This window comes from Parambassis ranga, chromosome 24, assembly GCF_900634625.1.
Source record: "Parambassis ranga chromosome 24, fParRan2.1, whole genome shotgun sequence".
In the NCBI taxonomy this organism is placed as follows: domain Eukaryota; kingdom Metazoa; phylum Chordata; class Actinopteri; family Ambassidae; genus Parambassis; species Parambassis ranga.
The window spans coordinates 11092294-11117131 of NC_041043.1; the positions used below are offsets into that span (position 1 = coordinate 11092294).

Below are 24838 nucleotides of genomic sequence, written 5' to 3' on the forward strand. Positions count from 1 at the left end.
GACACCAATGTATAAATTGTAGGTAATTTTCATTTCAAAACACGTCAGAGGATTTGTGGATCTAGCAGTGTGTGATGCTGTATGACCATTTACAAATTATCCCCACCAAGAAAAATAATATCCAGCGTGCTAGGTGAACTGTGTCCTGTTACTTTGTCCAACACATGACTTCATGTGCAGCCTTTCACACACAAGTAATCATCACAAACACATTTCTTTCACTAAACCAATCGCTCTTTGCTTCACACACACACACACACACACTTCTTACACTCACTCAATCTGTCTTTGTGGTTCCTTCTGCCCTGACCTGCAGAAAGCCTTTCAGGGCAATGTCAGTCAGCCAACAACTCTTTCAGTTTAGAGTCTCAGCAGGTTCAAGTTGGATGCAAGTCTGTTCTCCCACCTCATTCCTTCACATCAGCTCCTTTGTTATGTTAAGATGAGAGAAATGCAAACCACCCTGTGTGTTTTCTGTGTCATTTGTGCATGGGTGCGTTTAATTCACTGTATATCTTGGGTTACGTGTGTTTATGAGTTGATTTGAGCATGTATATACACACATACCCACACACGTGCTTAAGAGGTGGACTGTGTAGTGTTTGCGTGCCTGGATCAATTCATTATTGTGTGTGATCATTGTGTGCGTGTGTATAATTATGCTAGAAGCTGCAGCTGGGGCTGCTCTGTGTCCTGGACGGTGTCTGTTGTTGATTCTGCTGTACTAGAGGCTTTAGTGCTGCCCAGCTGGTTGGACTCTCCCTTTGATAGACTCAACAGCCTTTTGAAAAGCATTTTAGAGCTTAGAGTAAACAATGACCAACTCATTAAGTTAAACCCAGCAACTAATAATCTTCAACTTTTTGTTCTAATGTTTTCCTGAAGAACCTTACGGAAATGTTGGTTGTAATCAAGTTGACAGAAATTACACCAAAATATAATGTTTGCATGGGTGAGGCTAAGCAAATTCTGCTAATATCATTGGCCATCAGTAGAGTTTCATCCTTCACTGGAAAGGGTGAGTTGAATTTACAGATGATGTTTCAGAAAAAGAACTTAAAGTGTGTCATAAAAATGCAAAGTTAAAGTTGCATCGTTACAGTGGCCCTTCCCATTGACTTTTTCTATCCAAACTAATTGCTTTTTTGACATTTTTTAATATTTTGTTCACATGCTTTGCACCAAAACCTGGATTTGTGATTTTATGATTTCTATTCATTTTTTTGCTCACTCAAATGAGTCTGCCAGTAACCAGTGACTGGTCTACCCTCACCGCTCTCTACCAACAGCTGTGTTGACTGTCTCGTGCCTGGGAACCCTTGATTACTAGGCTGACTGTACATTTGGGCTGAACCTGGCAGCCAGCTCATTGTACCTCCTTTGCCAACACACACACACAAAACACAGCCTTTTTAACTTTGATCGTGGAGAGCTGTAAATGAGTGCTGCTCCATCATCTAAGGGCCTCAGGTTATCCAGCAGGCTTTATTAGCCTAATGAATGGTTTGGGGATGTTTATCTACTACAGTATATCTGTCTGAAGATGTCCAATAACCTCACGTTGGCAGACAATCACATGTTGTGTGCTTCATTAGAAGCTTCAGCTGCGATGGCTTGGAATGATGCTTTCATTAAAGTTTATGATTTGTTGATTTTAATAATCTGTTGTGTTTCTTAGTGTGATTGTTAGAGGGGCACTGGGAAAACACCACTCCTTCGTGATAACAAGACACAGGTGTAGTAAAATGACATCAGTGTTAAAACTCAGCTGGAGGCGGCTCGACAGCCAAAATATGATTTTCTTGAAATGCATCCACAGTGTGATTTATGATTAATATACCTCTGTGTAATGAAACCACATATTAATGTCAGGGGACAGCAGATGTAGTGAAAAATGGCTAATGTCGAAACATTTTGGACTATTTAAATGGAGTGATCAATAACAGATGCCTTTATAAAAAAAAAAATGCAGTCTGGGTTTTACAAATATTTGGAACTCGGTGAAATCAATTGTAAGTTGACTGCTGTGGTTGGATGAATAAATGAATACATCATAAGGCCATTTTAAATGTCCAAAATAAGCTTTTTTCATAGTGTTTGAGGACTCAAATGTGACATATAACTGAACATTTATGTGACATCATTTGTGGCTGTTGATGCATGACATGCACAGAATGAAAATGACCAAAGCCTAATTGTCAGTACAGTATTTCAAGCATATCTGAACATTTCCTGCATGTTGTATAATGATGTGAAAAATGTGAGACATAATCCACCTGGCTTAACTCTTAGAAGAAAAATACACAGTGTTCTTACTGAACGGAAGTTTAATGAAGCGGAAGAAGTCATCAGCATCCCCATCACAGATGGACCTAGTCCAGATGTTGTATTCTGGCAAGCTATTGGAAGCAGTTCCTATGCACAGTAATGCCTATGCATTACACATTGTAGTGTAGAATTCAATTTTGCTTCTACTAGGGAAATGTGATTACATTTCCCTAGTAGGTTGGTTGGTGTAGAAATAGGTACACATGGCTAAACTCTACACCTACTGGATAGTTCTCTGGTGTCTTGTTTTCATGAAGCCAATGCTGGTTTGGACTGGGCATCAGCAGTTTGTTCTGGAGATAGATAGTGTTCTGGTATCTTGTTTGTATCATGCGTGAAACTACTAATACTGACAAAGGTGGCTGCTGGACGAATGTTAGCGACGTTTGCTAGCTATGGACTTCAGTTTTCAGGTTGTAGATCGGTTTTAGAATGCATATTTGACACAATACCATTGCTTGTCATCTTTAAACTTAAAGTAATCCCACATAGTCGAGGTCTTAGGCTTGTTATCTTCCCTGTAACAGCGTCACAGTCTCATGTATAATTAATTTGAGCTATAGACTAGGAAACATTTGCTTTAAATTTCCAAACATCTCTCAGACAGGATGTAGATCTTATAACCAGGGAGCTGGGGGAGGATGAAGACGGATGAAGAAAGGGTACAGACACACTATTTCAGATCAATGCAAATTTCAGCTCTGTTTATTGTTACAGGCGCTGTGGATTTTTCTGTGCTTTGATCACACTGGTAGGAAGCTCAGCCTATACATCTGTGTTTGACACCGGGCTGACCTGCAGCACATGTACGTGTGAGTGTGTACATGAAAGCTTATTTTTTTAGTAAGAGATATCCAAACAGTTCTGTCATTGAGATCATGGAGGGGGTGTGGAGACCTGAAGGCACAGACTTGTGAGGACTTACTGGTGTTCTTTTCTCGCTGGGTTTTCCGTAGAGCGCTACCAGCAGTGATTCTTTCTTTAGCCTGTTTTGAACTGTAACTAAATAAATATAAATTTAAATTTAGCTGTCCCTGGAAAGCCCTGTTTTGTTCTTCTTTGACTGTTGGGTTTCTTTTGTGGAAAAGTGGGTAAGTGGGGAGATAAAGCCTGGAGGGACATGTGTATTCATAACACCAGTGCTTCTTTTCTTTCAGTCGGCATTGTCTGGTGTTGGTGGATCCTCTTTGCTCTATTGTCTTGTGAGTTCCGCTGGTGGTCTCTCATGTAAACAGCTCACAAAGGGGGAACCTTCTTCACTCTCTTTTTCAAAAGTGTTCTCTTGTTTCTCAGAGCCTATGTCTTGACTGTCTGTCTGTCTCTGTCTCTTTTCCCCATCATCACACACCCACACACACACACACAAACATCCCAGCTCTGTCCCACAGCAGAGCAAATAGTGTATTGGGGTTTTAGGTGCCAGTGGGGAAGGAAGGACCCTGCTGGCTTGTCAGCGTCTCTGACCCCTTTGTCACAATAGATCCACTCTCTCCTCCCACTCATTTCCCTGCCAAGCTGGGAAGAGTAAATATTTATCAGCCCACACAATAATGGCTAGCTCGGAGGAGAAGGGGACTCTGACCAGAGCTCATGTTGGTTAGGGCTTTAAGATGGTCTGCATGAAGATTAAGATGCAGCTTCTGAGTGATTTGAACAATTACATTCCAGAAGTTGTTGCACTAATAAAATTGTCCATGTCTGAAGTTAGAATATAATGTCAGCGTTTCATTTTCAGCTTCTGTTTTGTTATATATTTGTATTAAAACTGTTTAGGAGGAAGGAAATATGACATGTATTTAAAGGCCAATTGCTTCCATCTCATCTTTTACAAGGCTACTACACTGCACTCCTTGACCACAAGAGGGTGCATAGCTATGTAAACACCAGTTATTCCGATCATGTTTTACCAAAGAGTACAGAAAGGACAGAAATCTTACCTACATAGGCACGTTTTTGTTCTATGATTTTTTTTTTCTATAACTTAATTAACTTTTTGCTATTTCAGCCATTGACAGTGATCAAGCACCATTCAAGTGATGCGTTTTAAGAGAGAAAACACGATGTTGATTTCAGCACAGCTCAACAAAGGAGGGGACATGAAACAAAGGTGGCATTTGCCTTGTTTTGAAAAGGTTTATCTGCATCTAAAAAGCCTTTATATATAAATGCTAATTTCAGTGTAGAAGGGGTAGGTAACAGCTATGTTAACATTTTAGTATGGCTGAAACAAGTACGTAGACAAAAAGTGAAATGGAATAATGTATTGGTTAAAGAAATCTGGACTGTTTCTTTCTTTTTCTTTCTCCAAGAAGGAGAAGAAAATAGTTTGAAAATATGAAGCTGAAATCTTTATCGCAACGTTGTTATGTAATAAGCGATCAAGGAAACACCTGCTTAAGTGTCTACCAGAGTGTATTACAAGCAGGTGCTTCCACATATGTTCGGCAAGGGAATGGATAATTAGGCAGTCGAACATTCCTTATGGTCCTATATAGAGATGTTGCAGCACGTGAATATTCGAGTGGTTTCAGCTCTTAAAATTCTGAACAGTATATGCTGTGGTCAGAATGGGTGATACTAACATCAGCACAGTCACAAATACTTCACAAGTAAATGCTTGTAGAAGAGTTTTGCTGAGTGATGCAGTCTGACATCTCCAGCATGAACTGATGTTATAGTGTCTGACAGAATCATCAAATCAGCACACCTTACCCTTCCTGTATAATATAATTTGGGTGTTATTTGCTGCTATATGTTAACCCTTCCTTTTTCCTCACTAGTAATTAGAGTACACAGCCATGTGAATCAGCACATTTTACAAAGCCTGACAGTAAATCAGTATGTTGTTTTGCTGGCACCGCTGCCTCTCCTCAGGCCTGTTAATTGGCCCAATCAGATATGTTTTGGCAGCGGTCCATAATGAAACCACTAATATGTCAGATATGTTGTGAAATTAAATGGTAAAGGGCAAAGGGTTGGCGAGGATGAGGCCATTCCCTGCCAGAAAACTGCAAGTTTATGAGACATTTGACTTAAACTCTGGCAGTATGTGCAAACTAAACCTTTGTACAAAGCATATAACTGTAACAGAGGTGTTGACACCAGTTTTACATCAACGGGAACAGTTAGTATTCCAGTTCTGGGTGCCTATGAGGCACCAGTTTGATGTAGCTTATATATTTAGTTGATATTTGAAGTATAAAGAAATACTTGTTGGGTATTACTTGGCTTGATAGAGCTTAAGGAAATAGGTGGTATAACCATTAAGACAAAAAGAAATAATGATAGTTCAGTCACAGACGTGGAAAGAGGTTCTTTCATGATCCAGAACAAATGACTCATTGCATGGAAATGCTTAGTCCAGTGATCAATTTCTGTGAAATGTCCCACAGGTGCAAGCTCTGTATCCTTTTTTTTTCCCCTGACACATGACAAATCAGACCAAAACATATGAGAATCATCTCTATTCCACTTGGTTAAAATGTTACAGGTATGTATGAGGAAAATTACCTTTATTAACTGTAATTTAGCAAGAATGCAAAACTGCAATTGCCATATGCATCAGTGTAATGTTGGCACATTGCAAATGAAACTGAAGCAGGACAATGTGGAAAACATCAACAATAACAGTCCTGGCAGATGGTTGAAGGTCTGATTTAGAGGATGTATTTCTTTCCAAGACTCCTGCAGTTGATTGCACTGTCAGTCCAGTGTGGTAAAAATGTTTACATGTATAGTAAAAAACACCAACTACAAGCAATGATGGTTTCGCTGTATGTCCACACTGTTGCAATGGACCTGTTGTCTATGAAATCAGCCTAATTTTTTATTTAATTCAACATACACCCAACTTGATGCTTCACAGAAATGGACCAACACCATTCCCATAGCGGTAGATATCACTGGTGTACCTCTGGTCCTCCCATTATTATGCCTTTTGGGGGAGACCAGTTGACCCAACGCATGATGTAATTCCATAAGCCTGTCACTAATAATTTCCCCCTCATTTTTAATGACTCTGAGATTAATGCCAGAACTGTGACTGGGGCCCCCGTCATTTTCAGGGTGTGGAGTTTTTTTTCCCCCTCGTCTGCTTTTATAGCAATTTTACACTGTTTATAAATATTTATGGACATATACAGACAGCTAATAAAGTGTATTGGCGAAAGGAAACTGGACAACTTTCCACTTATTTTCATTTTTTGAGCATTACTGTTCCTCTCTGCCGCCCCGCTTACTGGTGCCAAAAAAGCTTTACCCACCATTTGAGTCATAATAATAACAACTTGTTTTCTCACATAGGAAAGTAAGCAGGGGAAAAATTGCAAACAGGCTCTCGGTCCAACGAGTATGCATCTGCATGCCCTGCAGAGGTAAACATACCCTCATGTCCCGTTGCTCTGTCTGGTCTTCAAGTGGTGGCATGGACTGAAGAGATGTCAAACAGACAAACACACACACACACACACACACACACACACACACACACACACACACACACACACACACCTGTGCATGCCCGCACTTATTCGTAATGTGCACACAGACACCTGCAGACTCTTTTTTTTCCCCAGTGTGATACTGTATCAGTTTTCCTTTTGATGTAGAGTTTGTTTTTGGTTGTCGAGGCTCAGTGGCTGCAGAGGAGTCAGATGGACAGGCTATCATGAGGAGAAAGGGGCGCCATCATTGTTTCAGTGCAGTTTGTTTATCTTTTAATACGGCATCTTTGATCAGAAGGATTTTGTACAGTGTGGTTTAGCAAGAAGAAAACTCCCACCACTCTCACATCCATCCGCTATATTAGACCAAACCATGTGTGTGCATGAAAGAGGCAATATATGGGATTATTCCTAGAGTCCATTTGTCAAAGCGCACATTTATCATGGAGCCCACTGGTGTCAGACCTGCTGCTTTCCCACCACGTCTCTATTACGCTCTGCTGGTACTCACTTAGACACTCAACACCTGACCTGACACATACAGTGAGTCACACACACACACTCAGCACAGACAAAGAATGCACACAAACCCCCCTGTAAGTGACTCCCTGACACCAAAGATAAATGAATCAGGAGAAATTATCCTGAGAGAGACAGTTCATGATCCTTCTATATCTTTATCTTTTTTTTTTAAATTCACACTTCCCGTGCTTTACTTCAGGCAGATTCAGCAGACTGTTTCTACACCTTGACTCCATCGCAGGTTATTCAGTTTCCAGCCCTGCACTGCATTTTAGTAATGAGACTTGATTCCAGTGGGGTTATTTTTATCATTGACATTGTGCTTTTTATTATGTACCAGAACCATGAAGCCAGACAGCCACACCTTTACCAGCAGAGCTTGGCTTAAATGTTGCCGTTGGAGCGTCCTTGGGCAACAGCTTTGTCTTGTCTCTTACTAGCAGTCTGAAAAGTGTCACATATATATACAGTATATAAAGCTGAAAGTAGCAGCTTGGCAATAATTTCCAATTTGAACAGTCACAGTTTGTCACAGTGCTTTAAAAAATTTAAATTTAAAAAATATGGCTTTTTGTGGAGGGAATCAGGCCCATGTCAACTTCCGGGTTGGCCTGCAAATTATAGAATGTAATGTCGCCCCATTGAGAAATACTGCAACTCTTCACTTTGGCTCATCATACATTGAATTTGCCTTACCCTTCCATTACTTTTCGTATCTGAGAGCAGGTAGAGGTAGGGGGGAAAAGGAGAGGGAAAGACCCTTTCATTCAATGTGCTTTCTTTGATTAGTGTATGTGTGTTTTATTGGATGCGATTTACTTTGAAAAAAGCATGTTGCATCTGTGAACAGTTTATTATCACAGTGTTACTTATCTTAGTACATCTTGTCCTGCAGCTTCTTCTTTTTTATCTCAGATTGAGGAAAATAAAGTGAAAGAAACAAAAAAGAGACAAAGTGTGAGGCAGGTGGAGAGACAAGGCAATGACAGAAATGTGAAATAAACATTGTGTTAAAAATGTCAGCTGTGTGTATGTGTGTGTGTGTGGAGGAGAGGAGAGAGCAGCTGCAGAGGCCCTGGTTCCCGTCTCTCTGGCGCACACCTCTCCACAGGGAGTGGGAAGGGCTCCAAGTGCCCCGAGCTTACCACCCCCGGAACCAGAGGCAACCCATCCCTCTCTCTCTTTCTTTCTCTGTCTCTCTCTCTCACACACACACACACACCACTTGCATACATACCCTACATTACATGCATACATGCCTTACACTCAAGGGTCCAGTCACTTGCCTGTTTTCTGCTTCAGTTTAATTTGCCTCAGGCGTTATTTTGGCACACAGTATTATAACATGTAGAGAGAATAGACCTTACAAAGTAGTACTTTGTTATTCAATCCATATTTAAGTGTTTTTTTTCTACACAGGCCAACTATATAAATCTACATCAGACTTGCCCAGCCCCCCCCCCCCCCCCCCCCCCCAATCCCATCAGCCCTCGGAGGCCCCTCCATGAGTCCACTTGTCCTTCAGTGTGATGACACAGGATGAAGTCACTCCATTTGCCTTGGCACCAGTGTCTTTCTTTCAGGCACTGTGGTGATGTGCCAAGGGCTGTGTTCTCACAGCAGAGTGTTCTGCCCACTGCTCAGTTAGAGGGGGACAAGGCCATAAAAACTAGTGTGTCCTCTGTGTAGCTCAACAAATTAGTGTGGGACAAACTGTCCCCAAGTCAGACACAGCAGCAAACTTTTAGGAAGCGCACAACTTTTGAACTTTTGAACTTGTCTTTACTGAATTCTGCATACTGAGATATATTATTTTTTCTAAATTATATTCATCTATATTTTCTTTATTATTCCATTTCTTTATTATATCTTTTTCAACATCACTGATAAAGGGAGAGGATTATAAGAAGAATAGTTCTAATGCCTCTACTGTTAATTTGAAGGCAGCCTATAGATGCGACTTTGGCTTGACATCTATGGTATCTGGGGTGGTATAAAGTTGACTCACATTATGCTGTGGTATGGTCCATTGCTGGTTAAAAACATAGGTAATCCTGAAGGGATTGCTCTTTGCTTATGATTTTCTACCATTGTTTTAATAGGAGCTGGAAACAGGCTTTGAAACTTACAGTGTAAATGTATGTCAGTATTTTGAGCGGGTCTTAACGTATCTTAAATGCACATTTGCTCATAAAAACATCTTTAAATCTAGATTTGATGGGTCTTGTCAGTCTTTTAGGGTTACACACTGCAGGCAGCAAATACCATGTGGCCTCTCACAGTAACACTTTTTTAGTCATGTAATGAGAACCTTATCCCACAGATTTTCTTCAGTCATTTCTGATTCTTGCATCTGTGGTGAATAACAACAGCAACAACACAGACAGTTGGTATTAGAAATGTGTTTTTGCGGCGGGCCTGTGTGATTTTCTTGTGGTCCGACACAAATAGAACTTTGTAGTCTTTGGAAAACACTGCTGTGGATAAGATCTGAACATTTGATGGAAAACAGTTTCACACTAAACAGCGGAAATTAGCGTGTGATAAATGTCCTGAGAGCGAAGTTTAGCTCATCTGTTGGAGATAAGGTCGGCGACGTGGAGCTCCTCGGAGAGCAGATGATGATTGAGATGGGGAAAGTGCTTTGAAGCCGCCCCAACTTCAAGGAGAAGTTTCTGCCGTGGCCTTGTCTGCGTAACAGCTGCCGACTGTGGTGACACTTCAGCAACACTTCTGTTCAGAAGTATGGAGTTTGCATTTGTAGAAAGAGATGGAGAACATTTTATTCCTTTACTGTTCCCTTCAATCACATAGTCCTTTCTTTCTTAGTCTTTCTCACAAATTGTTTCCTTTTTTTCCTCCATCTCAGCCCATATCTCAGTATTTCTGTCTGCCAAAAGGTTTATGGCAGCAGGATGTGATCTCACACCTCCTCCACCATTTTCAACCACACAAAAAAATGTCATGATTTTTTTTTTTTTTTTCCCCAATCCACAAGCCTGTCCAACCCCACACCTTCAGGGGCCCTCTGAGGGCCCCGGAGAAATTTGACACACGGATGTGATCTTTCAAGGTTTATCAGTTTTTCTTCAGAGACATGTTAGCTCATTTCTGCTTGAAGTTCATGCTATTGGACTTCATGTGCTTCAGTATTTAGACGCCAAATGTTTTCCGGGAAGTTTTTCTCACATTGTTTGTGTAGACAGTCTTTGTCTTGCAAAATAATCTAATTTTTTGTTAGAATGGTTTGAAGCTAAAATGCATGTCTGGGCTTTAATACTAGACATTTGTTTTATGTCATTTTTTTTCTCTCATTAAAGGTAAAATACTGCAAAATAATTGACCTAAATTCTTTAGAACTGCAGCAGTCTGTGTTTGTTTGAGGTGTGCCTCTTGATTAAGGAGAGGTTCTAGGCTGTGATTGGATGCAGAAAATGCTGTTTATCACAGTGTGAAGTCACTTCACCTTACTATTGCTGCACAAGTAAATGGCTGGCTGTGTTTATGTTTGGGCAGTTTTTTTAAAGGCTGTTCTCCTGATGAGCAAACGCTAACTTTGGTCCCCTTAAAAGAGGAACTCTCCTCATTAATTCACGCACACAAACATCTGTCCACCAAATTCCTCCCACACAGCCCTTTGTGTGACTTCTCTGTGCCGCTTTTCTGCATGTATTTCTTCTGTCTGTAGTCTTTTCGTCCTTCTGACTTTTCCTCTCTTTCTCTTTGCTCCCTGTGACCCTGTTTGTATTGTAGGTCTAACCAGGACTCTGTTCAAACAAATTAGGAGCTCTGTTTTGCAGATGCTCCTCATTTGCTGGCCTCTTCTTCCTCTGCTGCTTCCTCCCTTCCACTTCCCAAGAACTTACTTTTACGTTCACATACCAGCACTCTCCCCTTCTTTACTTTCCCTTTTCTCAATATGTCCCAGCCCTCCCCACTCCTTCCCACTCCACCACAAAGAAAGAGGAGTTTTGATTGAACTGCAACGTTTCCCAGACTAGGAAGACTTGCTCAAGTGAGAGAGGTGAAAAGGAGTGGGAGAAAAAGACAGACATGAACTGTGTTAGAAAAGGACAAAGCCTGGTGTAAAGCCCCTGACACCATGTGAAAGCCTCAAGAAAACAGCCATAATTAGAAGACCGCGTGCCAGAAGTGTGCATGTTTTAAAGCAACTGTGCACCTGGCTAGTACTGTTTCTGCATGCAAGTACTTAGTTGGACAAATGTTTATTGTGGAATCATGTGAAAGTCTCCAGTTAAGTTTTTTCAGTGTTGATACATCCACAAAACTGTTATTCCTTTGGGTTAGCGGTGATCGCAATTATATTTTATGACTGTAATAGTGTGAGTTTCTCAGTGGTGTGTAAGCTGTGAGCTGAGTGATGGAAGGGAACGCATTCTGACTCCACTTTGGTTGTTTGGAACTCGCACATTAAAACAATTTCAGCATTCACAAATCCACAAGTATCCCTACCTTTGGGTTTTGCACCTGCCAACCAATCTGAGTCAAGCATGTGTATGTGATGTCATTCACACCTCAGAGAAGAATGTTGACAAGACGTGTGCAGATAACCTGCTCTGCTGATCTATTATAGTACGAGCCAACTGCTTTCACTTTTTCCTTTTTTCCCCTCCACTTGGTGTTCTTTTATCTCCGTGTTTTTTCATGAAAAGAAATGGATGGATAGGTCATATGGATACAGCATGTCTGCGCAACCGCAACAACATGGCTGCTCCTGTCACTTGTTCCTGCAGCCGCCTTTCAAATCAGGAGGCGAAAACGATCAGGCATAATCCGGTACATATGCACTCTGTCACAGGCTAAGTGTGGATACACTGCTTGTGTATTGTGTATCTGTATCTAATCTTGTCTTTTTTGTTTGAAGACTTGTTGGGTTATATTAAAGCTGCAGTTGCTTTCCTCATAAATTTTACATCTCATTTGTTCAATTTTACAGCATATAGGAAAAAAGAAGAAATGTAATTGTGCGTAGTTCCTCCTCATACTGTAACTCATTTGGGTTGTTTAGCCTATTTGGGTTTGGAGTCAGTCTAGCTTCCACTAATCGGCTGGGAGATGTCCGTCCTCACAGCCAAGGTGTCAAAAGGATTGGGTTTCTCCAGTTTCCAAAACTCAGACCTACAGAAGCCTGTGGGCAATGTGAACCCCTTCTGAGAGTCTTAGACATCTACTCAATTACAGTCACCCCTGTTCATTTTGTTATCCATACTTCAATACTACCTTTTTAGAGCTTGTTATTACTTTCATCATCTGCCTCTTTCTCTCACTCTCTCTTTCTCTTTTCCTGTTAGGCAGCCATTATCACACACACAGAGGTAGCTGCAATCCTCAGGGGGCTTCTAGGATTACCTGCTGCCTTCCTGCATATATGTCGAACCACATTATAACCCGGCATCTGAATGCTCTGCCATTAGATCACCATTAAAATCACACAAGTTGGACCATGATTAACAAAGCCATGTGCAGACAGTTTTTACTTCTTCTCTGTTTTATTCCTTTTTTGCAGCTGTTTAATGCTCTTCTAGGTCAGGATGAAGAAATTAAAATTTGATGTTTGTGCTTTTTGTTTCAGTTAAAAAAATTTAAAAACATTTTTGCCCTGCAATGCCAAAGCCTTAAAATGCTTAGAAACATACTTTACCCCTACTTATACTGCCTTCCCTTTTTTTTGTTATCCGCTAAACCTGTCACTTTGAAGAGTTGTGTGCAATCGTCTCAGGGGCCGTTATGCTTTCACCAGGGCCTCAGTCCTTCCTGCTACAGTGCGGTCTTTGATGTAGTTCCTTCCTCAGCTCCATGCGGGCAGACCTCGGTCCTGGCAGTGCATTTTAACTTCACATCTCCACTAAATGTTGATCTTGGTGGAGATGGTGGTGAGAAAAATAACTAAACAATGGTGAACTGACTGGGCTGTGATGTTGACATCTTACACACTGTTGCATCCAATGGGAGTGGGCTAAGGGCTTCACTGCCATGTTACAATGTTTGCAACTTCAGGAGCAGTTGCTGTCATGCTGCTGTGAGTCAGTGAATGGCGGTGGAGTTGGACACAACCAATAATGGCGTCTAGAATTCAGTAGTATTTTATGGCATGTTGCTCCTCATGGACACAGTCTGCCATCGTTGTCATTACTAATGCAATAAAAATGTTAACACTGTAAAAACAACCCAGTTACCCCTCATTATCTGCTTTTCCAGTTAGCATGATTTGCTATAAAGTTGGCAGTACCTTATTTAAAGTTTAGTCACATTTGACTCACCATTGCCCTGACTGTATTGGACTAACATAGCAATAAATGGTTAACAAATGTTTTTTTTTATCTATAAGCACAACACAGTGTCAGAAATAAACATACTTTCTTCCCCAGCAAAAAGAGAAGCACAAAAAAATGCAAGGAACTCAACAACACAACTTATTAGTACCAGGCTATTATTATTAGAGACAACTACAAAGCACTGAATGGCTTAGGCTTTGTCTGGCCCTGAGGCCAGCTGTGAACAAGCGCCTCACCACTGCAGATGATTAGTTTGATTGCCATGGCAATCAAACTCTTGTTCTTCTACGTCTTTATTATTATTATTATTATTCTTCCGTACGTTTTTTGGCTCAGCATATCTTCAGAATGCATGGGCCGATTCAAACCATTCAAACATCAAAAGATTCAGCTCATTAAGGACATTCCCGGAAACCTTCAATAATAATTACAAATATTATAATATTAAAAATATTAAACATTTTCCACCCTCAAATTAACATTGGAGTCAATGGGAGAGCCCTTCAAACCATGCATTTTGCAAAATGCTACTGCTCCTACAAATATTAAGTTAGAGAAACCATTCGAGGCTTAAAATACTTCCAACGTCTTGGTCTTCAAAAGTTGTATTCAGAATTTGGAAGTTCAGCTCCGTCTTCAAATGCCAGGGGATTAAAGATGAAGTGGTTTTTGAGGTCTCTTCTGAGTTTAACATTAGTGTGTATTGCGTGGAATGTTGGGAGCTAGAGTGGGTGAGTCATCGCTCAGAGTGCGGGAGGGAAAAAAATTAAACCAGTTTCTGCGTTTCTATCCTGCTGTCACGTCTGCACCTTTTATCTGACAGGGATAATTTGGCCACCAGTTCGAAGGAAAAATGGTCTGGGTTCTGTTGGTGTCGGTCTTAAAACTCAACACCAAACAGTTTTGCCTGTAGATCAAGCTGTTCGGGGAGAGTGCCGGTCATTCCTCCATTAAGACATAATGTAAAACCAAAAACAGAGAAGCAGAGCTGCCATATTTTCTAACTCGCCGCCATCTCCACATCTTCGACATCCCAGACATAAAAATCGTACCAGTTGTAGAGCAACTTCTTGGGATTCTGACGGTGTTCTTATTTTTTGTCTAAAGTCTTCGGTTTGGAGAATATGAGACGTTGTTCGGAGGGTGGTTTTACATAGGAAATGCATTAGGAGGGGGAAAGAGAGCTGCAGTTAGGGGCAGCTCATAAACATTCCGGTTGCCATGGATGCAGGCAGGCAGGCAGGCAGGCAGGGCCGTTACCATGGTGACAGACTGACTCACTAGAAGCATACAAAGCAGCCATATTTGTAGTCTTTATCAGACTTTAAGCATTATATCTGTCACATTGATCATCCTTCAGCTGTATACTACTTTTCCACATTCAAATCACACAGCCTGAGCTTCTTATAGTCTTATGGTATTATTCCACCCTCAGACCTTTCATATGGTATATTCACAGGCTATTCTTTAAGGTCGTGACTTCATACTGTTCTTGTCTTCAGCTGTTTCTCTTTCATATCTTCATAATATTAAAACATTTTCTACTTTTCCAGATAAGAGCTTCATCTTTCTAAATTCTTAACTGTGTTTCAGCAAATTAAGTTCAGATTGCAGATTCTCCAGCAATTCAGAGCAATCGTTCACATCAGCGTTCAAAGCAATGCTTCAGCTGCGGCAATCAAACTTGCATTTTCTTCAGGAAATGCTTTTCTAGTTATTATTATTATTATTCTTCCGTACGTTTTTTGGCTCAGCATATCTTCAGAATGCATGGGCCGATTCAAACCATTCAAACATCAAAAGATTCAGCTCATGCAGGACATTCCCGGAAACCTTCAATAATAATTACAAATATTATAATATTAAAAATATTAAACATTTTCCACCCTCAAATTAACATTGGAGTCAATGGGAGAGCCCTTCAAACCATGCATTTTGCAAAATGCTACTGCTCCTACAAATATTAAGTTAGAGAAACCATTCGAGGCTTAAAATACTTCCAACGTCTTGGTCTTCAAAAGTTGTATTCAGAATTTGGAAGTTCAGCTCCGTCTTCAAATGATAGGGGATTAAAGATGAAGTGGTTTTTGAGGTCTCTTCTGAGTTTAACATTAGTGTGTATTGCGTGGAATGTTGGGAGCTAGAGTGGGTGAGTCATCGCTCAGAGTGCGGGAGGGAAAAAAATTAAACCAGTTTCTGCGTTTCTATCCTGCTGTCACGTCTGCACCTTTTGTCTGACAGGGATAATTTGGCCACCAGTTCGAAGGAAAAATGGTCTGGGTTCTGTTGGTGTCGGTCTTAAAACTCAACACCAAACAGTTTTGCCTGTAGATCGAGCTGTTTGGGGAGAGTGCCGGTCATTCCTCCATTAAGACATAATGTAAAACCAAAAACAGAGAAGCAGAGCTGCCATATTTTCTAACTCGCCGCCATCTCCACATCTTCTACATCCCAGACATAAAAATCGTACCAGTTGTAGAGCAACTTCTTGGGATTCTGACGGTGTTCTTATTTTTTGTCTAAATTCTTCGGTTTGGAGAATATGAGACGTTGTTCGGAGGGTGGTTTTACATAGGAAATGCATTAGGAGGGGGAAAGAGAGCTGCAGTTAGGGGCAGCTGATAAACATTCCGGTTGCCATGGATGCAGGCAGGCAGGCAGGCAGGCAGGCAGGCAGGGCCGTTACCATGGTGACATGCTGACACACTAGAAGCATACAAAGCGGCCATATTTGTAGTCTTTATCAGACTTTAAGCATTATATCTGTCATATTGATCATCCTTCAGCTGTATACTACTTTTCCACATTCAAATCACACAGCCTGAGCTTCTTATAGTCTTATGGTATTATTCCACCCTCAGACCTTTCATATGGTATATTCACAGGCTATTCTTTAAGGTCGTGACTTCATACTGTTCTTGTCTTCAGCTGTTTCTCTTTCATATCTTCATAATATTAAAACATTTTCTACTTTTCCAGATAAGAGCTTCATCTTTCTAAATTCTTAACTGTGTTTCAGCAAATTAAGTTCAGATTGCAGATTCTCCAGCAATTCAGAGCAATCGTTCACATCAGCGTTCAAAGCAATGCTTCAGCTGCGGCAATCAAACTTGCATTTTCTTCAGGAAATGCTTTTCTAGTTACAGCTTGCTATATGAACTGTGTCCTAATCCTGGTGGACAGCTGAAATTAAAGCCAGGTACGGCCCTCTGCCTTCCCAGCATTCCCTGTGATAAACCTCCTCCCCTGCTGAGAAGAATCAGTTGTTTGTGAGCAAAATGCATTTCTAGAAGGGTCTCAAGTTTATAAAGACGAGGCCTCTTTTAGTGAATCAGAAACCACTGATGAAACCTAAAGGTTATTTATGATTTAATTTCTGCACTGTGCCCAGCATAAGCTTACAATTGAAATATGACAAACGTGGTCTTGAGTAGAAACCAGAATTGTAATGGCCTCCTGCCCTTGCCCTTGTTATGCACTTTTTCTCCTACATGTATGGTTTATAATCCTTGAATCAAAGAACTAACAGTAGAATATGGATCTGGGACAGGGCTTTTGTAGCTTTGGGCGGGGAGGGAAGAAAGAGGGCATTTTAAAGTAGCTATTAAACTGAGCCCAGAAGAGGAGCCAGAACATCTGAGCAGTAATCTATAATTTAAGTAAACTGATGCGTTAAGAATGGGTGTGGCCTTATTAATAAGCTGTTATGTGGTCGGATTCTGGATAATTACTGGTGTTGCATGTAAAGATGATGAAAGTCTAGTTTTAATCACATTTATCTTTACATATATATGTATACAGCATCATATCTTTAGTTATATTAAATGTTATTGTATTTTAATTTGAGTTAAATTGTTTTAATATGACAGCTGGACTTTAAAGATTTAGAACTGAATGGAAAATATTACTTAAAATCCTCATTTCCTAATTGGCATATTGTAAATATGAAAGGTGAATTGACCCGGTAATGTATATAAAATCTTAGTGCGCATGAGCGGTTCGTCCGGTGGCGCGTGCCGCCGGTGTGGCAGTGAGCGGGTTAAGGCGGACGGTGTGACCGTCCTATCAGTGCTCCTCGGTGCAGTCCCAGCCCACCACCTCCTGCCTCCGTCCCTGTGGAGGGAGAGAGAGAGAGAGAGAGCAGAGAGCCGGGGTTTGTGTGTCTGTCTGTGTGCGTGTGTGTGTGTGTGTCTGGCAGGACACACTCCCATGAGCAACAGCCCGCTCTCTCAGAGACTTGTTGCTGCCTTTTCGTGCTTGTATTGTTTGTTTAACGGCGCTTGTGGACACTTAACTAAACCGGAGCAGACCTCTTCTTCTTCTTCGTATTATTATTTTTTTAACTCCCCTTTTTTCCGGACGAAGCGCAGCGTGCCGCGGATCCTACCGGCGATAATAAGCGTAAAACACCGGGAGAAACAAAAACACACGGTACGTGAACGCCTCTTCTCACTGCCTGCTTCACGGCGTTTCCTCACTTTAGTGAGCGTCTCAGATTAAAGCCAGCGTTTCCGTGCTGGACGTGTTCCGGAGCGGTGAGGAATATGAAATGTGTACTTGTTTTGGGTCCATGCGTCTCCGTTGTTGAGCGTCAGTGTGTCTGTCCAAAAGGGTTTGGCTGGAAGCAGAGTGGAAATGACTCCTTTCCTTTTACAGCTGATGTTACTACAATAGAAAGCTATGATGTGAAAAATAGACTGTAGGGAAACTTATGTAGGCTACTTGCACATTGAATATAATTATAAGCTGTCTTTCCCCTTTCTTAACCTCCAAGTTTGACATTTAGGATTTATTTCAGCCCCTAAAAGCATCTGAAGGTGTTATAAATTAATTATCTGCTGATGTATGTTTAATATATATATATATATATATATATATATATATATATATATATATATATATATATACATATATAATCAGCTGTCATCCTGATGATGGTTTTAAATATTTAGGTTGATGGGAATGACTTATTCAGACTCAGCACTGTAGCTGTGAGCCACCACCTCCATCCACCTCGGTTACACACAGCCCAGCTGTGAGTAAGTGCCCTGAAGGGGTCATATATGTCCAAAATCTCTCCTGACAACCAGAAATATGTCAAAGTATATCTGTCTACTGTCATGTCAAGCATGTGTGCCCCTTGCAGGGACGATTGTCTGCTGTGGATGTTATTATTAACGTTAGCAGTGTTGCTGTTAACCGTCTCTTGACTGAGTCCTAGTAATTGCTGCCTATTAGCTTTAATTAAAGGGATGCAGAATGCCTTGTGCTGTGTAGCGGCCTGTCGCCCAAGGTCTCTTCTTCTTCTACTTCTACTTCTTTCTCACCCCCATAATCATAAACTTCAACATGAAAGACAGAAGAAGAAGAGCTTCGTCATCACCTACGTGTTCCAAAACCACTCGCACTGGGAGTGATTGTATGCGTTGGTTTCTGGTCTGCTTCTTTTGGTTATTTAAAGGTTAAATGTACAACATAATTCATCTGACCAAAAAGGGCCTGCAGGGTTACAGGGGGAGGGCTGAGCATAGCTTTATCCCTACTGGCACAAGTAATCCCTTAAAGCTGTGCGTTTTATAGTTAAAATGAGAGGGAAATGACACTTCATCACAGTGGCTGAGTCTAGACAGAGTTTGACGTGTTGGATTAAGTAGGAGTGATGGTTTAGGATCACATTATTTCATGCTTACCAAGTCAATCACAGCAACTTTATGTCTGGCCCAACAGACACTAAGTGTTGTGATTTTTTTTTATCATTAATTATGGGACAGTGATGCAGACAAGGGAAAACATCTTATTTCCCTTAATAACACACTGCTACTTTATCCCTTATTTTTACACTTAATTGATACCAGCACTTGCTGTGATCTGATTTATTCTCCTCCACACCAGCTGAATTTCCTTCATAAGTAGATGGAAGCATTTTCTTAGGCGTTACTTCCAGTTGTTCACGGTGCAGCTTGGTCCAGCTGTCGGCTTTTATTTTAAAGAGAGACACAAGACCCTGCTTGTGTCCGCACAGTCTGCCCTGGATGTCTCACCTGCCTGTCAATGCTCTGCCTCTGTACACACACACTCACAGAGGGCTGGAGCTGAATTCCTTCAGACGCAGACATCACACTGGGTTGCGTACTGAACTATGTTCTTTGTGTACTCAAGATGTTTTTTCATGTTTAATCTCCCTTAAAGTCCTCCTGCTTCTATCCAGCCTTTTTAAGTCATTACAGGCTTTTGACAGCTGTGGGAGCCAGACTAATGACTTCATCTGGGTTTCCCTCAGCTCTCTGCTATTCTCAGCTCTCTGGTGCTTCAGAGTTATTCTTCCTCTCCTCCTTCTCCTCCCCTCCTCAAACACCGTCCTCCCAGCCACCCCTGACCCTGACGGGGCTGGCGTGCTCATGTTTCGCCACTCGTTCATGTTGAGGTGTCACACAGTGCATTGGTCACATACGCCGCATATCTTGCGCTGAGCGGCAAATGGGAATAACAGACTTGTGTGATGTATTGCTTGCAGAGAAATATGTCTCCAGGTCAATGTAGGAATGAAATAAAAACCTTTGTGGATGTTTAGATTTGAGCTGAAGTGCACTTCATTTGTTTTTTCAACAATTCTTTAATGTTATAGTTTCATTTTGTAAAAAGGAGAATTCAAAGGTGTTTTATAAAGGCCTCATTGACAGTGACTTTGACGTTTCATGGGATGTGGCTTCATTATTAAACCACTACAGTAATCAGTTTAGGTCTGCAGCATCTGAAATGTTTTCTACGTCATCAGTGTCCAGATGCGTGTTTTATCTCCCGATGGCATCACAGATAGCAGATTTTCTGCTTGTTCTTCACGCATCGAGAGTGAGTTATTCACAATATGGCCATCTCAGATGTCTGATGTTAAAGTGCTACACCGTCGAAATTTAAAATGCACTTATGTTTACTACATATTTAGAATGGAAAAACACCAGTTGTTGCAGCCACTGTTGTTGTTTACCTTCAACATCTTGCCAAGCTTGGTACAAGTTTTGCGGCTGTTCAGTTGTGGTAATTGTGACAGCTTTAGATAAGTGTTTGCTGTTTTCCTGTGTTTTATGAAATAGCTTTAAGCTTTTAATATTTGGTGAGATCAACAAATTCAAAGAGAGAAAAATAAAATATTGTTTCTATGACAGCAGAATGGGAAGTTGAACCAGAGATGTTTTAGTAGTTACTATGTATTAAATATGCTTTATCCGCTTTACCGCTTGGGTCACACATAATAACCACAGGCAGACAACCCTCTCGTCTGTTACCTGTTGTACGGCTTCTCTTTTTACTTGCCTATAAATAATTCATATTTTAAAAAAATCATTGTGTTATGAGCACTTCAAATTTGTATAAAAAGGTCTCTCTCCCTTCCCTCTGTCTCATGCCTCTCTCTCTCTCTCTCTCACACACACACACATGCATACCTTCACATACTAAAGCCTTGTAGTACAATTATTTCATCCCGGCTCATGTCAGGTTTCTCACCACCGTGGGGCTGTATTTTGGGCTCAGTTCCAACAACACGGCTCAGCGCGACCCTGCATTACCTGTGAAACACAACTGCTTTTGAAGTGTGTCAGGCATATCATGGCGCACAACAGCAGACACACACCATTAGTTTTGTTTTCTCCCACTCTCTCTCTCCTCGTTCTTTCTGCTGCTACCCTTAAATCACCACAGAATCATATTTTCACATTGCAGTCTCCTGTGAGCATTTTGTAATTTAAGCTGAAGCATGAGGGCTGAAACTGCGGCATAATATGAACCTTGTGTTTTTTTTCTCCACTCTGTTGGAGCCATTTTGCCTCACAAGAGTGTGTCTTGCTTTGTATACAAACAATCCATAATCTGTACATCACATTGATTTTAAATGGCCCCTATTTGATGTGACTCCAATGAGAAGTTCATTTGCCAAGTATTTCAGAGTGATTCAGTTAATCGTTGTCTGTAAAACTTTATTAGTTAGGCGCTTAGATTGTTTTTCTTGATTTTTATTTTTTTTAAGGCGCATTTATACTGATTAGCAGTTAACCAAGATCATTTTATTGACCTCTTATATGTGGAGCCTTTCCAGCTCAGCTAAAAATGTTTACACAGGGGATTTCTTAAGAATTAATTGGTGCCAAATTGAACACCAGATATTAATTTCAAATGTATGTGTTTATTTTGCATTTGTAATGTACTTAGTGTGTTAGTTTTGCTGAGTTACACTGGAGACTTCTTTTCTGCCTTATCGTTTTTAATGTTACATTCTCCGTCCCCTCTCATCCCTCTTATGGCACCCTCTGTTCTGAACAGGAAACACTCTCCTGCTCAGTTTCTGAGGTCTGGTTGTTTTTGGTTTTTAAAAGATTGTACGGTAAAATAAGACAAAAAGTTAATTTTACTTATGTACTAGATCAACAGATCGCACATGTGCACAGGATGTTATCAGTGTTTTACTGGAGAGTAACCAGATCTTCACCTCTGGGTGCCCTGTCCAGCTCTGCTCTGTGCGGGAATAGAGTCAGTTGAGCAACACGTAAAGCTCACTCACAATTCACACAATTTCTTCCTTTGCTTCTTGTCGGTTGAGCATCAGTGTCTGTCCGGCTACATTTATATGAAATAGGAATACTGCTAGCCTTGCTCTGACAAGATACACACACAGAAAAATAATTTTCATGGCTGTAATCTTCACACACAGAAGTGTAAAATTGACTGAGGTTTTTATTTACGGACAATTCTTTTGCCAAGGAATGGTGATTTCCTGGAGCCGCCTGTCTCTGCTGAGACTCTGACTGTGACAAGACTCCAGAAAGTCAGGTCAAGAAATAATCCAGCACATAACTCCATGTATACAGAACAACTTGTCTTGTTTACACTTTGGTTTTATATGGATTAAACAAACAAGAATACGTTTTCACTTTTTTTCTTACTGTCTCCAGTCTTTATTCAACTTGAAGTGTTTCCTGTAGCTACATATGTACAGTAATGGTATGTAAGATGGATAATAGAAAAAAAGAAATTCTAAACTTTCTTTTTTTTCCCCCAGAGGAGTGACAGTGTCCCTGCCAGGCCCATTGGGAGAGGACCATGGCCCTGAGCGATGCAGACGGTGACCCTTTGGCCCTCAGAAACGGAGGACACCATCCTCTCAGCGCCAATGGAAATGCACCTTCAAATACCAGTACCCCACTCAGCAGTGGCCAGGACCCTCTCACAGCTGCCTCGAGTTGTGACTGCCTCACAGCAGATAGAGATGAAGATGCCACACTTAAGAATGCAGCATCAAAAATGCAGCAGAGAGCACAGGTTGTTCCGAGAGCAAACAGACCCAGTCAAAATGGAGGTGTGGTCAAACAGAATGGTTCCCTGAGGGCTTTTCCTCTATCGTCGGCTTCCTCTTCCTCCCCTGCCGTCACAGACTCCCAGAGACTGACCAGACACCACCTTCCCTCCACCTTGTCCCCATCCTCTTCCTCTCCTCCTCTTCAGCCGCCGCCACTCTGCTGTCAGCATTGTCACTTCCACTCCACCCTGTGCTGCCCCTGTGGACAGCAGGAGTGCCCCCTCTTCCAGAATCATGGCACAGGCCCAGGGCCCGGCTCCGTTCCCCACCCAGGGACCACTTCATCCTGCCCCTGCTGCCTCTCTGCTTGCACATACTCTCACCCCCATTCTCCTCACCCGCCCTCCCCTCTTCATCACAATCATCACCAGCACTGGCAAGAGCATCTCCAAAGCCAGACACATGCACCAAGAATCAGGTATGTCTTAATGAATAGGATCTAATAATTTCTTATTTCTCTGCAAGTCACATCTGACATATCTGACCCAAAAACCAACCCAGTGTCTGAGCAACTGATCTCATAGTGTTCCAGTAATCATCTCTTGTCACTTGTGTTGTATGTCTCTGTAGCCAAGGTTGTGCTACATAACTCATAATCATAACCTGTCAGTCATGTGGAAGACTGTGGTAGATGAGGTTGTGTCTTATAGCTGACAAGGCTATGGTGACTATTGTTAACATCAGTGATCAGGTTTTTGTTGATAGTGCTGGTATCTGTTGTTTTGTTTTATGCTCTTTTTTAAATGTTATATTTACAATCTGACATTGCAGTGTAGCTTTGCATGGTGTACAGTTAAAAAAAAAATGCTATTGCAGCCCCTCACTGGCCAATTTAGCTCCGGGCTCTTTATACTGTATACCTGCACTCCTCTGATTGGCCAGGTTTGAGGAAGCCTTTGTAATTTATCCAATTATATTCAAGTGTGACTCTTACAGCAATTTGGTAAATAGTGCAATGATTACCTGATGCTGCAGTCTAGTAAATAAGTCTAACATGCTAAAAATTATAATTCAACCTTGTAAGTGTAAAGAATTGTCACTCAAGCTGACTATTGGAAACTCACCCAACATTTTAACAAAAATATTTATCTTGTGTATGACTTGGACATAAAGGGCCCCTTTTAATTAAATTAAACTTTAACATGTGCAGGCACACATAATGTTTTTGCATACACGTGGTGACCATGCCTTCTCCTGCTCTCCAGAACTCATTTGTCGGCAAAGCTTTCCTCAGCTGATCGATCCATATTTTTAGTGAGTTGGTTCTTTCCTTTTTACTTCCAAACCGCAACCCTTCAACCGCATTTGAAACTGGAACCATTTAATGCCTTGCGTAATCATTTGCATAATCCTATATTTACCATCTCCACAGAAAAGGTGGGGAGGTGAACTTTTGCAGAAGTAATTATTTGCTCGTGTCAACTCCTTTTTATGGTAGCAGATCGTCGTGGGGAATCTGATTTGCATGAGACTTTATTTCTTCGTACTTCTCAACATGGAATTTTCCCTAGTCAAATAAAGTTAGATTTCCCCCCCTCTCATAAGTTTCATTAGAAAGAGGGCCGTTGTGGGTGGCGTTGAAAGATGAGGTTTGTGCAGCCACAGCGGGTACATACACCAAAACCTGGTGCACACACATTAAACCCTGGGTGGGCAGAGGGAAGCTAAATAGGATTGTGTTGCAGGCATTTAGATGCATCCACCAACCTCTGTGGTTTTTCGTCTCCCCTCCCTCCCCTCCCTCCTCTTATACTTTCATTTTTTTCTCTCAGTTTTTCTCTCACTCCATTAACACTCTCATTCCGTCTTTGGCTCCGCCGCTCCTCTCCTCTCCCCGCTGGCCCCTCCCTCTTCGATCTTTCGTTCCACATCAGAATGGAGAGCAGATGTGGCTCGGGACG

At 41.3% G+C, this 24838-nt stretch overlaps 1 protein-coding gene across 2 annotated transcripts in view; it reads left to right on the forward strand.

The window, feature by feature from the left end:
• Positions 1 to 24838, forward strand: part of disp1 (dispatched homolog 1 (Drosophila)) — a 60693-nt gene that overhangs the window by 18262 nt on the left and 17593 nt on the right. Inside the window, exons 1-2 of one of the 2 annotated variants that reach the window (XM_028397714.1) lie at positions 17747 to 18019; positions 22641 to 23355. In XM_028397714.1, the coding sequence (XP_028253515.1) occupies positions 22682 to 23355 (674 nt within the window). In that variant the 5' untranslated portion in view covers positions 17747 to 18019; positions 22641 to 22681. Of the gene's footprint in view, positions 1 to 17746; positions 18020 to 22640; positions 23356 to 24838 lie in introns of those variants that run through there. The other variant, XM_028397713.1, reaches the window with a different exon arrangement.